The following is a 15,829-nucleotide window of genomic DNA, read 5'->3' on the forward strand; positions in this document are numbered from 1 at the left end:
ACCTCAGGTAACGGGAACTGCTGCCAGAGTGGGTCACAAACGCTCTTCCCCTGCAGTCCGTGTCCCGTTGCCGCGTGGCAGATTAGGCTCGTCGAGAAAACCGTCGCGAGTTGACCGAAATCAGGAGTTAACTATTGGCAAATCGCGTCTCAACCGGCGTCTTCCTCCCTTTGCATCCCGCCACTCAGTCTCAACTCGTCGTGCCTCCTGTGGCCAATGCGGCCTTCTTCCAGCTACTAGCACCCAGGGCTTCGTGCTCAAAGCGCAGCCCGCCCGGTCAAAAGTTGTCGATCGGCGTTTCGCGGCTTGTCCCACGGGAGCCAAAAATTATCGTTAAAGGGGGGAGCAAGCAAATCATCCAATAACGTCACCCGCTGCACAGAGGCACAACCGGAATCATCAACGATCAACCTCCTCCAGTCCCGCCCAACATCCCGACCGCCGACCACGACAGGGGACACGCACCGCCCGTTGCGGCCTTCGACGCGTCCCAACTTCCATCTTTGTTTTTGGACCTGGTATATCTCGAGCGTACGACGGGCGATCCCAGGTCGGCAGTAGTCGACGAGTCGGCGGCATCGGGACACGAGTTCGTCCATCCCATTTTCCTCTCTCGATCGATTCCGCACCTGCCGTTCTCCCCGGCCGCCTCGCAGTCAGCTGTGCATCGTGGGGTTGATGCAAGCGAAGTACGCCAGCAGTCAGTCACGTTACTGACACATGTCTCTTGGCAGTAGCCATGGCCGACTACCAGCGTGACCAGTTGCCGCCGCCGAGGCGGCCGCCGCAGCAACAGTACGGCGAAAGCAACTACCAGCGGGATGCCGCATTTTCCAGCATTTTCGGCGCCGCCCCTCCCCCCGGCCGCTCGCAGACTATGACCTCGTCCGTTCCTCCGCCCCAGTTCATGCAAGATGGACGCACCCACACAATGTCGTCCACGACATCGACCATGTCGGATATGCGGGGGCCGCCACCCCAGCGACCTCCACAACGTCCGCCTCCAGGAGGTGATTATCGTGAGCAACCCGCTCCTCCTCGGCCGCGGCCCAATGATGCTGGTCCGGCGTATGGATACTATCAGAGCCAGCAGCGCTCGGTCTCAGGCGGCCAGCAGGTCCCATCGCCGCAATATCTCCAACAGCAGCAGCAGGCACGGCGGCCATACCCAGGCGGTCCGCCTCCCCAGCAGCCGGGCCCGCCACGGCTCGACCCTTCACGTGGAGCTCCGCCCCCTCAAGGCTACTACAATAATGCGCAACGGACCCCCCCGCAGCCATTCTACCCCGACCGGAGACCTGCGCCTGCTATGAACTCGGACCCATATCGATCGCAGTCGCTGGCTAACTTCCCCCGGCCTCAGATGCATCAGCCTCCACCACAGCCTTATCAACAGCAACAGGTGCCGGCCAACGCCTTCCGACATGCTCAGTACAACCAACATTCGGCCCGGACCACGGCGCAGGGGCGTGTCGTTCCGGAGCGGCACATGGAAGACCGGTCTATGACCATGACTGGCTATCCTTCGCACGACCGAGACGCGCATCAGACCATGAGCGGCCGTGTGATTCCGAACAGAAGACCGGTTGGCGCCGTTTCCCCGCACGCCGACTATGGGGGGAGTCATGGCTCGCCAAACCCCGGGTATGCGTCTGGTTACGGTCCGCCGGGGTCTCAAACAAGGACCACCAGCGTGGCGTCATCAATGGGCCACGACAGCACAAGGTCTATGTCGATGGCCTCCACAATAGCGGCCCCCTCGATAGCGCCGAGTGAAAAAACAGACACGCAGACCCTCGTGCAGCGTACGTCGATGAGCAACTCGGTCAACGGCGAACGCCCGCCCACCGCCAAGATAAGGCCACCCATCGTTTATCCTGCGCTCCTCTCCCGCGTGGCCGAGTGTTTCCGCCAAAAAATTGTCACGGGCGACCGGACAAAGAACGAGCTCACCTACAAGAATGCCTTCAGCGGTGCCGAGGCCGTCGATGTTCTTTCGTACATTATCAGGACTACCGACAGGAACCTGGCGTTGCTTCTCGGTCGGGCCCTCGATGCGCAAAAGTTCTTCCATGACGTGACGTACGAGCACCGACTTCGCGATTCGACCTATGAAATGTACCAGTTTCGGGAAACCATGACGGAAGAGCCTGAAGAGAAACCGGCTGTCAACGGCGTCTTTGTTTTGCTGACCGAATGCTACTCGCCCACGTGCACGAGAGATCAGCTGTGCTACTCGATCGCTTGCCCACGACGACTGGAGCAAGTGTCACGGTTGAATCTCAAGATGGGCCCTGGCCTCAAGAGGGAAGGGGATGTGCCCGTGAATGACGACGACGCAGACCAGACGGACGAGCAGAAACTGTGGATCAATAGTGTCTCCAAGGAAATTGCCGACAGCATATCCGACCGCGAGAAAAAGAGGCAGGAAGTCATCTCGGAGATTTGCTACACAGAACGAGATTTCGTCAAGGACCTGGAGTACCTGCGCGACTTCTGGATCTACCCTCTGAGAGGCAAGATCAACGGCATGTCGCCCATTCCGCCTCAGAGGAGGGAACGGGTTGTTCGAACCATCTTCAGCAATATTATCGATTCCCCGAGTATTCACGGCGTCAGCTCCAGGTTTGCTAGGGCCTTGACCGAGCGGCAGCAAAAGACCCCGGTGGTCAAGAGCTTGGGCGACATCTTCCTCGAGTTCGTGCCGCAGTTCGAGCCATTCATCCTTTACGGGTCGAGGCAGCTCGAGGGCAAGTACGAGTTTGAGAACGAGCGCTCGATCAACAAGGACTTTGCGAGATTTGTCGATGAGGTGGAGCGGCGGAGAGAGTCGAGAAAGCTGGAGCTCAACGGCTACCTGACCAAGCCGACGACGAGATTGGCTAGGTACCCGCTTCTCCTCGAGAACGTGCTCAAGTACACGGAGCCCGACAACCCGGACAAGGAGGACATTCCAAAAGTCTTGACCATGATCAGAGACCTTCTGACCCGGGTTAATGCCGAGTCCGGCAAGGCCGAGAATCGCTTCAACCTGAGGCGTCTCCACGAGCAGCTCAGGTTCCGTCCGAATGAAAAGGTGGATCTCAAGCTTACGGATGAGGGCCGAGAGCTGGTGTTCAAGAGCCAATTCAAGAAGACGCCTACTGAGAATGCCGACATTACCGCCTTCCTATTTGACCACGCCGTGCTTCTTGTGCGCATCAAGCAGGTGGGCAAGACGGAGGAGTTCAAGGCTTATCGCAGGGTGAGAGCTCCGATTTACTCGATGCATGTGAAGGTGATGCTAACCAGACCAGCCTATTCCGCTGGAGCTGCTCTCGATCAAGGAGATGGAGGAAGTGATACCCCAGGCCGGCGCGGTGAAGCGCTCGTCATCGAGTCTTCTCCCGGCCCTTCGCACCCCTAGTATCGAAACGAAAAAAGGCGAAGGCTGGCCAGTTACGTTCCGCCATCTCGGAAAGAACGGCTACGAGTTGACTCTGTATGCGTCCAATCAGTCGGGACGACAGAAGTGGCTCGAGCTCATCGACGCGGCCCAGCAGAAGCTCAGGGCCCGGGCCGACTTCCTCAACACGACCGTCATCACGTCGGGCTTCTTTGCTGGCGCAAATAAGGTCAACTGTGTGGCACCATTCGGTAAGCTTCTTTTCGTCGGACTGGTGCAGGGCCTGGCCAAAGTACTGACGTTCTTCCAGACGGCGGGCGCAAGCTTATTTACGGAACCGACAACGGCATATACATGTCAGATCGCAGGTCCAAGGATAATGCGACGCCCAAGCGTGTTATCGACGTGCCTAGCGTGACGCAGGTCGATGTCCTGGAGGAGTATCAGCTGCTGCTTGTGCTCTCGAACCGGTCGCTCCTGTCGTACCAGCTCAGCGCCCTAGATCCCAACGAGCCCATCTCGTCCAAGCGGGCCAAGAAGATCCAGAGCCACTGCAACTTTTTCAAGACGGGCATCTGCCTCGGGCGCCACCTGGTGTGCTGCGTCAAGAGCTCGGCGCTGTCGACAACCATCAAGGTCTACGAGCCCAACGATGCCATGTCGCGCACCAAGAAGCAAAAGGGCCTCAGCAAGATGTTCAACGCCGGCCAGGACGAGCTCAAGCCGTTCAAGGAGTTCTACATACCGACCGAGTCCAGCTCGGTCCACTTCCTCAAGTCCAAGCTCTGCGTCGCGTGCGCACGCGGGTTCGAGGTGGTGTCGCTCGAGACGCTCGAGACGCAGTCGCTGCTCGACCAGGCCGACACGTCACTCGACTTTGTCGCGCGCAAGGAAGGCGTCAAGCCAATCCACATTGAGCGGCTCAACGGCGAGTTCTTGCTCAACTACTCGGAATTCTCGTTCTTCGTCAACCGCAACGGCTGGCGGGCCAGGCCCGAGTGGCGGCTCGACTGGGAAGGGTCGCCGCAGGCGTTTGCCCTGTCGTATCCCTGGATCCTGGCGTTTGAGCCGAATTTTATCGAGCTCAGGCATATTGAGAATCTGGCGGTGCATATTGTGCCGCATCGGAATATCCGCATGTTGCATACTAGTACACATGAGGTGGGTGTTCTCCTCTTTTTCCAAATCTTCAATTTACTTTGGGATCTTGGTTTGCTAACGGGTACAAATCATAGATCATCTTTGCGTACGAGGACGAACGCGGCGAGGATGTTGTGGAGGCCATTGATTTCTGGAAGAGCCAGAGGAAGTCGGAGATGTATCCCGCCGGTGTCAACCCGGGGTCGCCGCCGGGTAGTTCGGCGGGCCCGCCGCGTCTGAACTTGGGGCAATGAGGTGCGTCAATGATGGTCGGGGGGGCAATTACTCTATTGAGACAGGGAGGCATGAAGGGCTGGCACGCCGAGGCGAGGCACAGCTTGGTCGGCTGTGTTGCCGCCGGGGTCCGCGAGGATTGTACGCGGTTTAGGGGAGTTCCAATACGCCACCAACCCGGGTGGCCTCAATGAGGTGCGGGTGGTGGGACCTAATTCGGGTTTTGTTCAGGTTTAAACGAGGCTTGGGGGCGGAGCGGGTGAGCTAGCCGCGCCCATCACAGAGTGACTCGTCAGGTGGAAGGAGCCGCTCTTGATCTCGCAAATCTAGTCGCATCTTTTTTTCTTGGTTTACTGCGGTCTTGTTGCTCTCTTCAGGCCTTTGAGTTGTGATCTCATTCCTCAGTGTCTTGTATTATGAGCGGGAAGAAGAATAAAGAGAGAGGGTCATTGTGTATCTGGTGGCTCCGGAACTGACTTGCCTCGTTGGAAGTAAGTGACGGCCACGTCCGATTCTATCCTCATCGCTTATACTTGGCTCTTCCTTTCTACCGCCCTAAGACCAGTAGTATAGGATGGAAGGTTGAACATCAAATGCTGACGCGGTCCATGCCTTTGACGCCAGGACGCCAGGGGAGCTCTCAGATGGCGACACCGCTGCAAATGTTCCTCCTGCAAGTGATCTTGGCAAGTTGAATGTGTAATCAGCTTCCCGCTCTACATGTTTTCTTAGTTTCAGGGATTTCGGTCTTCGGCATTGAGAGCACGAACTCCTTGGCCAACGCCCAGGTACAGCGACTGCAGCAGGCAGATACCTAAGATGTATATACTGACACTTCTCATCCGACAGCCGACGCGCATCTTGCGTCTCCCTCCCGACCCGAGCGGCCAAGGTCAACTCAGCTTGATCTTTCCCTGGAGAGTCTGCAACACCGCATCCGCTACTGCAAGCAGCCTGGCGTCGTCCCAATATTGCCCGATTAGCTGCAGCCCTGCTGTGGCAGCGTTCTCGACAGCATCTCCTGCCGTTCTCGATGCGACGGGCATCGGGATGCTGATCGCTGGCAGTCCCGCCAGGCTTGCAGGGACAGTGAAAACATCATTCATGTAGGCATCCAGCGGCGTCTGGTTCATGACATGCTCCAGCCTCGGTGCCAGCGCTGGTGCAGTAGGGCACAATAAGAAGTCGACCTCTTCTGGGCCCCATTTGTCTTCCATGTCGATGCTCTCATTGAGATCGGTAAGATCGAACGTTTCCCTCTCGTGAAGCGGATTTTCAAGCGCAAAGACGCGGTTGAAATCCTTGCGCACCAGCCGGCGCACCCGCTGCGCCTTGATAAAGTAGTTGTCCATGGCCTCGGAGCTGAGCGTGTACGAGCCCAGCAGAATGCGCCGCTTGACCTCGTCTCCGAAGCCCTTGCCGCGATTCGCCGCGTAGAGAACACCGCCGAGGGAATCGCTCGCGGCCTCCGTATCCCTTGCGCCGTACCGGATTCCGTCATACTTTGCGAGATTGGACGACGCCTCGGCAGGGGCAACCACGTAGTAGGCCGCCAGCGCGTGCCGTGTCGAAGGCAGCGAGACGGGCACCGCGCGCGCGCCGAACTCGTCCTGAAGCGTCCTGGCCGTCTCGGCCCAGGCGTCTCGTATCCTCGAATCCAGCTCCTCGATATTGTACTCCAACGGTATCCCAAACCGAAGCCCCTTCAACACCTCCCCACCAATGCCTGCCCTTCTCTCCTTCCACCACCCAGAGGTATTATCATACCCCTCCCTTCCCCTCGCGCACCTCCTCCTCGCAGCCGCCGAGAGACTAGTCGGATCCAACGCATCATGCTCCTCCCATAACCCTCTACCACCACCACCACCATCAGACCGCACCCCTACTCCCCCGCCTCCAATGACCAACTCCCGAATCCTGCCCACGCCCCTAGCCAGCAACCCGACGGTATCGAGCGAGTTAGCATACGGCACGACGCCAAACCGCGATAGCATGCCGTACGACGGCTTGTACCCGACCACGCCGCAGTAGGCGGCAGGCAGGCGCACCGAGCCGCCCGTGTCGGTGCCCAACGCCACGTCGGCCTCGCCCGCGGCCACGGCGACGGCGCTGCCGCCGGAACTGCCGCCCGCGGATAATAATAACAACGGGGACGACGCTTCTTGGGAAGAAGAAGGAGGAGGAGCAGGACCGTCGTGGTGGTGGTTGGCTTGATGTTGTGGTGGTGGTTGTGCTGGTTGTTGCGCGACGGCTCCAAACGCCGAGTGCGTGCTGTGGCTGCCCATGCCGAATTCATCGAGGTTGGTCTTGCCGACGACGCGGGCGCCCCGGGCGCGGAGCTGGGAGACGATGGTTGCTTCGAAGGGGGAGTGGTAGGTGGAGAGAAAGGGCGAGGCGCATGTTGTCGGTTGGGAGCTATCCATGGTCGCGATGTTGTCCTTTACTGCGAGGGTGAAGCGAAACGGTGGGGTTTGTTCCTGGGGGGGTTCAGGAGCTGTTGGGGAGAGACCAGTCAGTCAAGATTGAAGTTGGCCTTCTGGCAGGAGAGGGATGGGAAGGGCACTTTTGGAGACAAAGTGATTCAGCAGCCGGCGCTGCTGTCGATTGGAGGAGCACACATGGCGCAGATGGAGGCTTCGGGGCCTCCCTCTGGCTGACATGTGGTGATTCCACTGCTTGGTCCGTTGAAGCTGTCAATTGAGCCGTCTTGGAACTGCGGTCATGTTGGCTGCGTGTGCCGATTCCAGGACACGTCCTCAACCGATAACCGGAAACACAATGATGGGTTATTGATAAGGGTTAGGGTTTAAAAGCTCACCGCCGTTGCCAAGCTCGAGCCAAGCTGCAAAGGCGGCTCACTGACTGATCCTGCGCATGTGCTTACTCATTGTATGTGTGATGTCATTGGTGCTGGTGACATGTGAAACTGAAATCGTCCTCCGTGCTGAACGAAGCATTGGCTTATGCTAGTACACGAATGCATTGATACGCACCCGGCCTGAAAGTCCTGTGTACACGAGGTGCATTGATGATAACTTCCGAGGCTACATGGAATTGCCTGGCTTAGGCCATATCTGATCATTATTACTCAAGCCTTCATGCCGAGGCCTGTCGGCGTTGCTGGCACCCTCATCAGGTCCAGCCTCAATCCCTGCTTTGTAAGCCCACACATGAGTCCACAACCTGATCTGCCTGTCATCGTGAAGCTTCACAGTCTTGAGAATCTAAAAGCCATCATCGTCCCTCATACCCACCACCATCACAAAGTTCCTCTCCAAAGCTAATCGTAACCATCAGCCTTTTCACCAGCCCTCCTATCGTCTGGTTCATGGCCTCAGAACAAGAGCCCTCGGCACATCGTCCAATACCCTGAAACGAAACCGGAAAATAAAGCGGAACATCACCTCAGGTGTTGTCCTTCTGGCCGGCGCGACAGCTGCAGTTGCCTCGTTGACCCCGACCAAGAACAAAAACAATCAAGCCATGTCGTCCAAACTCATCCCTCAAAACCCGGACGAGGTCGTGGTTATCCGCGACCTCACACCCAACATCGTGACCTTTTCAGTACCTTTTCTCCGGTTCGGCAAATTCCCTATTGGTGGGCGTGGCACGTTGGGTACGATACCTCCATCCACAAGCGACACAACAGTACCTTCAGTCTAACCACCATCTTCATCTTCAGTCCGTCTCTCCTCAGGCGTCCTCGCCGTCTTCTCCCCCGTAGCCCTCACCGAATCCACCAAAGCCAAAGTAGCCTCACTAGGCGGCAACGTCCGCTACATTATCGCACCCGACATCGAGCACCACATCTTCCTCTCGGAATGGGCGGCCGCCTACCCTGGCGCCAAGCTGATCGGGCCCGAGGGCCTGCCCGAGAAGAGGCAAAAGGCGGCCCGGGACGATGCCAAGATTGGCAAGGAGCCCTTTGCCGTCGTCGTCACCAAGGAGAATTGCAGGGAGAAAATAAAAATCGGCGACGACTTCGACGCCGACTTTGACCTAGAATACGTCCACGTCCATCCCAACAAGGAACTCGTCTTCCTGTACAAGCCCGACCGCGTCCTCATCCAGGCCGATCTCGTCTTCAACCTGCCCGCCGAGGAACAGTACTCGCGGGTGCCCGAGCATCAAAAGCCCAAGCCTGGCGTGCTGGGCAAGCTGTTCAACAGCTTCCAGACGACGCAGGGCGACGCGATGGGCATGAAGAGGTTTCTGTGGCATGTAATCAGCCGGGCCGACCGGGAGGCGTTCAACGAGAGCGTGATGAGGATCGCGGGCTGGGAGTTCGACACGATTGTGCCGTGCCATGGCGAGACCATGGTGGGGAATGGGAAGGAGGTGTTTGAGAAGGTGTTTGCGTGGCATTTGGAAGGGAAGCATACGAGGAAGTGAGAGTGAGTGACGGTTGTTTTGAGGTCTGCATCGACTTTAAAGCAGGAGTAGAAGCGTAGCTCCGCATGGTATGCGCCATCATTCTTTCTTGACCTAATGTATAATTCCTGTTTGATCAGGCATATGCATGGTCCAGTACCGTGGTATTTGATGAGCCGCTCTTGGAATTTGCGTTGCATGGACGAAATCAACAGCATGGAGACGCTTGGACAATTGATCGACTGTGTACCTGTACCAAAGGAGCATCGATAACTGATCGTGCTACCAGGTAAACGGCAATGATTGAAAGCAGGTGGACTAGAATCTAGTCCGATAGGATAGCATCGTAGACAAAAATGTCATTCCAGGATTGGTCCTTCTTTTTATTGCTCGTAGTTGCACTCGAACAGACTCGGACCTTCAGTGACCCTGGAATGCTCATGTTGCCGACAGCTCAAGAAGACAGATCAACTATGTACATACCAGCACAAAGAACCATTCCCCATCTTCACCACCAACCAACCAACCTCCCAACCCACCCAGCCACACCACCAACCCAATCCCCAACCGCATTCAACAACCAACCCACACCCCGATGATGCCCAACCCCAACCCCAACCCCACCACCAACCGGCCGCTTCCACTCAAAAAGCCGATGCACCCCCTCCGAGAACCAAACCCACAGCGGCTGCGTCACAAGCCGGTAGTCCACCCGGACAGGCGACCAAGCCAGGTATGTCGGGCAAGACGCTTTCGCGGCCGTGAGATCCGCAACGTAGGCATACCGCCAGTCGTTGTCGGCCATCCAGATGCGCCGCTCGGCGAGCACGGCCACGTACGACAGCCAGGCGTAGGCCAGGAGGAGCGTCACGGCGGAGCCGACCATGGTGGATGCCGGAGGAGGGATTTGATGAGGCCAGTCGAGCTTTGGGGGTTGAAGTCGTGGTTGTGGAAGATTCTTCTGCGCGTCTTCTTCCTGGCTTTCCGCTTCTTGGAGAGAGGTATGGAAGCGACGGAGGAGGAGGAGGCGGCGGATGTGGAAATATGTGTAGGATAGGGCATAGGAAGCGAGGCGGTAGATGTAGCCTGGCAGACCGAGGGGGATCGACAGGAGGAAGGCGATTGTCGCGAAGACGTTGGAAGGTTGCACAAGAACCAGCATGAGGAGCCATGCGAACGAGGTGAGGATGCGGCAGATGGAGATCCAGGGACCCCACGACATGGAGAGGGCGCCGTGGCCGTGGTGGCCGTGGCAGGAGGAGGGAAGGATTGCTTCCGAGGAGATGGTCTTTTCTGCTCCTGACGGGGCCGTTCTGCCGCCGGCGCAGCACCCGCCCTTGACGGTCGAGTAGTAGATCCGCGGGAAGAGGCAACGGAGAAGCGTGCAGAAGCAGGCGGCTTCGCCGTGCTGGCTCGGTAGGGCCGACGCCTGGATCCTGAGGAGGGTTTCGGTCAGGATTTGCTCCGCTCGGTGGCGGTCGGAGGCGGCCTCGGAGTCGAGGAAGGCCTGGGTTTTTGCTCGCTTCTCATCCAGTTGCTGAATACGTCTCCCGAAGAAGACATGTTCCCTGAGGAGCTCGCGTTCGTGTCGGTCGATGTGGGCTTTGAAGGCTACCTTCCATCGCTCATCTACCTTGCTGGCGGTATTCCCCGGACGTTTTTGCAGCCTGTGGAAGGCCTCCAATTGCCTCCTGCCGAGAGCAACCAGCTTCATTATCCGGGACCTCTTCTGCTCTAGCTCGGCCAACTGAACTTCCTGAATGCGTATCCCGTCCTGCAGCTCCCGCCGTTTCTCCTCCATGAACGAGTCTGCTGTCAACTGCTGGATTTGGGCAATACACTGCGCCATCGCCGCAGTACCCTCCCGGCCTGCTGGGGCTTGCAAACTCCACGTGTCGCCAGCTTTCTCAAGGAAGGTGCCGACAAGTCGCACGGCCTCGCGTGACCGTCTGGAGCTGAGTGGTTGATCAGGGCGCCGTGCGCGGTACGTCTCGTATTGCTCGAGCAATCTTGATTGTTCCATCTGAAGACCTTGCACGGCGCTGATCTTTTTCTCAATGCCTCTCAGCAAATCTCCCTCAGAGTCAGAAGGCTTCGAAGTGTACTGTTCGAGTTTCAGCAAGGCTCTGAAGTGCATGTCGTGTACTCGGAGATCGATTTGGATACTCCACAGATCGATCTCAGAATCATTCGCCAGGTGCTCCTCCAAAAATCCTGCAAAAGCCGCAATGAGGTCTTCAGTCGGCGTATTGGGATCCAGGGACTTGAGCCCGTCGAGCATTATGTGGAGCTGGTTGAGACAGCCGCGGATAGCGATTTTCGCGTCCTTGTCGTTTGAGTCCTCGTTGGCCATCTGCGCTAAGTCCGCCTTGAGCTTGGCAAGGAGCCGTCTGACGCCTAGAAGATACTCAATTTCGTACTCGCCACCGGGGAACGTGATATGCCCTAACCCCCTGAACGAATAATGAGAACCAGGGCTTGATAAAAACGATGTTTGCGATCTCCAGCTGCGTTGGGAGGTAGCGTTGGCGGCGCCAATATAGATTGATGGTTGGCTGGCTTGTTCGCCGATGTCCTTGGAATTCGACCATTCTGAAGGCGCTTGTTGTCGAAGGGCATCGAGTTCGCATTGCAGCAACGCCTTTTCGCGTTCGACGGATGCCAGGCGCTTCTCCGCTTGTTTGCGCTCTTCATCCAAACCTTCGGCTGCGACAATGGCCCTCTCCAGCTCTGCCCAGAACTCTTGTATTTGCTTGACGTGCGTCGCGTTGACCTCCGCCATCTCTTTTGATACTCGCTCGACGGTGCCGTCAAACCTGGCCGTTAATTGATCCAGGACTGCCCGGTTGACTTCCACGGCTTTGAGCTGGCTGTCCACCATGTCGCGGATGACTTGAGTAGGCAGGAGAGGCTGCTGGGCATTTCGGGGCAAGGGAGGCAGTCCCGGATCACGTCCAAGCCCACCGAGAATACGGGCAAGCATGGCATGCAAGTACTGCACGGAAGTCTCGATGCTGTCAACGCCTTGCTTATATCCTGCATGTGCGAGGGCAGCCTCCGCACCCTGCTCATCAAGCTTCTGCTTGAGTTGTTCAAGTTTCCGCTCAAGCGCTGCGTATTGATCTGTGCGTAGCAGTCACTTTTGTCAGCTAATGACTCCTCTCCCTGCTGGGCCTGAAGGTGTGGCTCGCGCTTACCAGGCAAGTCTATCATCAGTTGGGTGTCTTCTTGGTTCCTCTTCAGGCTGAGCGCCCGTTCAGCATTGAGTTCGGCCTTGAGCGCTTGGTTCCGAAGCTCCAGTTCCTTCACCCTGAGCTCCAAGCCCGAGTTCCCCCTGGAAAGCGTCCCTTGTAATCTGGGCTGCTTCCTGGCCTCATCCGCTGCCGCTTTCAGCTCGTCGTATCTATCCTGAAGCTCTCTGTAGCGGGCGTTGTTGACTACAGCGGCAGCGCGGGCGTCGTCCAGGGCATCTCGAATCCGCTGAGACCAGGCATCATGGTCATCTCGGCCGCCGGTGGGTGATCGGGACGCCGCCGTCTCGTCCAACGGTTCCCATCCGGCGACGACGTCTTCCAGAACCTCACGTTGTGTTTGCTGCGCAGTTTCAAGTTCGGCGCACCTTGTCTCAAGCATGGCCGAGGCCGTGGCTAGAGTTTGGTTTCGTTCCTCCAGGCGTGCGATTTGCTGCCGAAGTTCGTTATTCTCTGCTTCGAACAACTCGGCCGTTCGGTGGAGATCTTCGTTCCGCTCAGATTCCTCACGCATCGCCTCTTGGGCTCGGGTGGCATTCTGCTGCTGTTCATAGATCTTGCTCTGCGCGTCGCCGAGAGCAAGAAGAGCGTCTACTTTGCCTTTCATAGCAACGTCGTATAGCTTCAGCACATTCCGCCAAACATCCTGGACAGCATGGCTCGCCTCAGCAATCTCTTTCTGAAGCATTTGATACGTGTCTGCCCTGTCCAGCATACCCTCATGGGGAGGCTCAGTCACGTCCTTCAAGAGAGTCCTGACCTGGGCATCCATTTCAGGCGGCCATGTTTCATACTCCGGGACATCCTCCGTCTCATTCCACCTCGGCATGTCCAGGTTAGCTATGTATAGGTCCCGAATGAGGCCAATGATACTGGCGTTTTGACGGCTGCCTCGAGAACGATCACTGTTGTTGCTGATGATGCTGGCGGCTGAGGGGCGGCGATCGGCTAGCATTGCACCACGTCCCAAGGCCCGCAGCAGGGGAGAGCGCGACGCCGCTCCTGGAACCGGTGGCCGCAAATGCGAGGCTGGTGATAGTCCAAATGACGACGACATTGGCGTTGACGGAGCCTTGATCCCGAACGGCTCTAGAGGAGATGCGGGAGGGGAGCACAGCCCTGCAGGCTTGTGCTCGCCGACTCCTTCGAAGTCCGGGATGAGCTGCGCATCGTCACCCAGACTACCAGAGTCGCCTTCATCTCCGGTCCCAGAAACAGAAGCGCCTATGTTGAAGTCGGGAATCGGGTCCAGCCTTCCCTCACCAGCTCGAGCGGCGGCGGCGGCGCTCGCAGGATAGAGTCGCCCCCTGGGCGAAACATCATAGTCTTCCGCCATGAATTCCAATTCCACGAGCAAGGACTGTGTCTCGCACGGCCGGGTTAGGAACTTGAACTCGGTTCAGGACCGTCAAGAAACGGCCGAATATGTTCAGATACTTGATAACTTGCAATGCGGTTGAGTTTGAGTGCGATTGCTGAGGAAGCCTGAACTTCAACCAAGACAAGGTCCCAAGCACATGCAAAGGGAGACAGGCCTTCTTGTTCGGCAAAGCTCGCGCGGTATATCAAGCCAATTGCTTCAGACAAACAAAGACTTTCCTGTCTGAATGTCGTTGCGGCACAAGCGTGGCGTACTCAACGCCAGACAAAGGAGCTCGTTTGCGCGACAACAGCACCGCCTTACGCCCCGAAATAGGTGCTGGATACGGAGTAACTTTGTTGTCAATAGACCAAATGCGGGCAAGGAACTGAAAGCTCGCTGTGCCATGTAGCAGACGGCACGTGATTTATCTAGACGGAGAGCAGTAGCAATTCCGACACGAGGCATACTATGAGTACCAGCCGCACGCGCCGGGCCCTTGTTGCATTTCCTCCTGTCTGTGCGGGATCATGGGCTGCTTTATATCGAATGCGTCGATAATATCTCTCCATGTTGCCATGTCAATCGACATGATAGCTTGGTGTCTCATGGCGGCCTTGGAACGAGATGGCTCTGCCGATGCATTTTTACGAACCGGCTCTGTTGATAGTTAGGTTTGCTCATCCATCTGTCTGCCAGGATTGCATACCGATAGATGGGAGACCGTCGTCGTCGAAGTCGAGTTTGACGCTCCCTTCTCGGATCAAGAAGCTGACGTAAAACATGTTCTCGACGGTCTGCCCGAACGAGAGCGGGTTGACGACGAACCGCAACAGGTCGATTCCTCCAGTGGACCGCAGCGCATGGCGGTCCATCAGCGCCCTCTCATCCTCGGGTGCGGCGCTGTCGCCGAAACTATCAAGCGCTTCTTCAACCGCATCCTGAGCTTCCTGCTGGGCCTGCTCCAACTGTACGTGGATCTTCTTGCAAATTGAGGGAAGGTCGTTCTTGTCCGACTTTTTCAGGTCTTCTGCCCTGAGCTCCTCTGGCCTGACCTCCTGAAGGCTATTAACCCTGAACGGTGCAGACCTCTTTGTGATTCTGCGCAACTTCTTTTCAATCGACAGAGGACCCAAGAGGAAGCCGGGGAGAGCAGGCCTGCGGACGGCGGGTATGCAAGCGAACCGACCCAGGTGGGCCCAGTTCATCATGTCGCCGTCGTCGCCCACCGCATCCTCGTCGTCACTACCCAAAGCGCCACGGTTCGGCTGCCTCCTCCTCCTCTGAGTGCTTGACAATTCGATGGCCTCATCGTCGTCGATCCCGCGGCCTTGCAGCATGTACGTAATGCACTTGGAGACGAATTCGTCAACATCGACACCGTTTCCGACGCTGCCAGACGTTAAGCGTTGAACTCTGCGTGCCGAAAGATCGGCAGCAATCACCAAACCACGTGAGTCAATGGCTGCCTCGGCGGTCTGCTTGACATTCTTGATGATCTGGTCGGATTGGTCGAGAAATTCGAGCAGTGCCTTGGGATCTGCTTGCAAAAACTCGTCTGGGTTCTCGCGCATCTCCTTCTGCATCTCGCGAAGGGTCCTCTGGATCTCTCGGCGCTGCTGCATCGACTGTTCCGGGTCGTACTCCTCGATATCGCTCCCGTCTTCTCCTTCGGGAGACGGATTCCGCGTCCGGCGGCGGCTGGTCGACGGCTCAATCCCAGTGTCCGATGTTCGCTTCCTTGTAGAGAAGCCAACGGCGCCCAAGGCATCGCCGGCTCCCCGAACTGCCAGATTCCGACGGTTCTCCATTTCTTCCGCGTCGGGAGACAGCGGCAATTGGTGGCGCGTTGCAATGGACGATGCGAGCGCTAGACGCTTGTTATGACACTTTCTTATTCTGGTGGGTCTGGATTGCAGGAAAAGAGGGTTATTGCACCTCTCAATACTACAATGGCTTTGTGCAGATTGGTCCGCCCGCCTTTGGATTTTGTGTTCTGTTGGCAAGTTTCCTCGCGTGGAGACCTTGGTCGCGTCGATGGGAGTTGAGGACGCGTCCACGGCCCAGTAATTGAGATAACAACCTGAA

General features: G+C 57.3%; 5 protein-coding genes across 5 annotated transcripts; 2 read left to right on the forward strand and 3 right to left on the reverse strand.

The window, feature by feature from the left end:
* Nucleotides 1-739: 739 nt before the first annotated feature.
* Nucleotides 740-4,779, forward strand: N657DRAFT_655076 (CNH-domain-containing protein; the record flags this gene model as incomplete). The annotated part of the gene is made up of 4 exons (XM_062794561.1): nt 740-3,244; nt 3,297-3,636; nt 3,696-4,546; nt 4,621-4,779. 4 exons carry the CDS (start codon nt 740-742, stop codon nt 4,777-4,779), a joined length of 3,855 nt encoding a protein of 1,284 aa, XP_062648661.1.
* An 897-nt stretch (nt 4,780-5,676) lies between these two features.
* Nucleotides 5,677-7,419, reverse strand: N657DRAFT_593631 (amidase signature enzyme; the record flags this gene model as incomplete). The annotated part of the gene is made up of 2 exons (XM_062789944.1): nt 5,677-7,253; nt 7,323-7,419. Coding segments are annotated over 2 exons (1,674 nt in total), but the record flags the coding sequence as incomplete, so codon positions are not given.
* Nucleotides 7,420-7,850: 431 nt separating this feature from the next.
* Nucleotides 7,851-9,506, forward strand: N657DRAFT_643654 (uncharacterized protein). The gene is made up of 2 exons (XM_062792600.1): nt 7,851-8,375; nt 8,442-9,506. Exons 1-2 carry the CDS (start codon nt 8,243-8,245, stop codon nt 9,149-9,151), a joined length of 843 nt encoding a protein of 280 aa, XP_062648663.1. The 5' UTR covers nt 7,851-8,242; the 3' UTR covers nt 9,152-9,506.
* A 62-nt stretch (nt 9,507-9,568) lies between these two features.
* Nucleotides 9,569-13,717, reverse strand: N657DRAFT_632830 (uncharacterized protein; the record flags this gene model as incomplete). The annotated part of the gene is made up of 3 exons (XM_062791167.1): nt 9,569-9,601; nt 9,762-12,253; nt 12,328-13,717. The coding sequence occupies 3 exons, from the start codon at nt 13,715-13,717 to the stop codon at nt 9,569-9,571; spliced, it is 3,915 nt and encodes a 1,304-aa protein (XP_062648664.1).
* A 493-nt stretch (nt 13,718-14,210) lies between these two features.
* On the reverse strand, nt 14,211-15,552 carry N657DRAFT_570834 (uncharacterized protein; the record flags this gene model as incomplete). Its single annotated transcript, XM_062788769.1, has 2 exons — nt 14,211-14,401; nt 14,451-15,552. 2 exons carry the CDS (start codon nt 15,550-15,552, stop codon nt 14,211-14,213), a joined length of 1,293 nt encoding a protein of 430 aa, XP_062648665.1.
* Between the last annotated feature and the right edge of the window lie 277 nt (nt 15,553-15,829).

This window comes from Parathielavia appendiculata (genome assembly GCF_033297405.1).
Source record: "Parathielavia appendiculata strain CBS 731.68 unplaced genomic scaffold N657scaffold_4, whole genome shotgun sequence".
NCBI lineage: Eukaryota > Fungi > Ascomycota > Sordariomycetes > Sordariales > Chaetomiaceae > Parathielavia > Parathielavia appendiculata.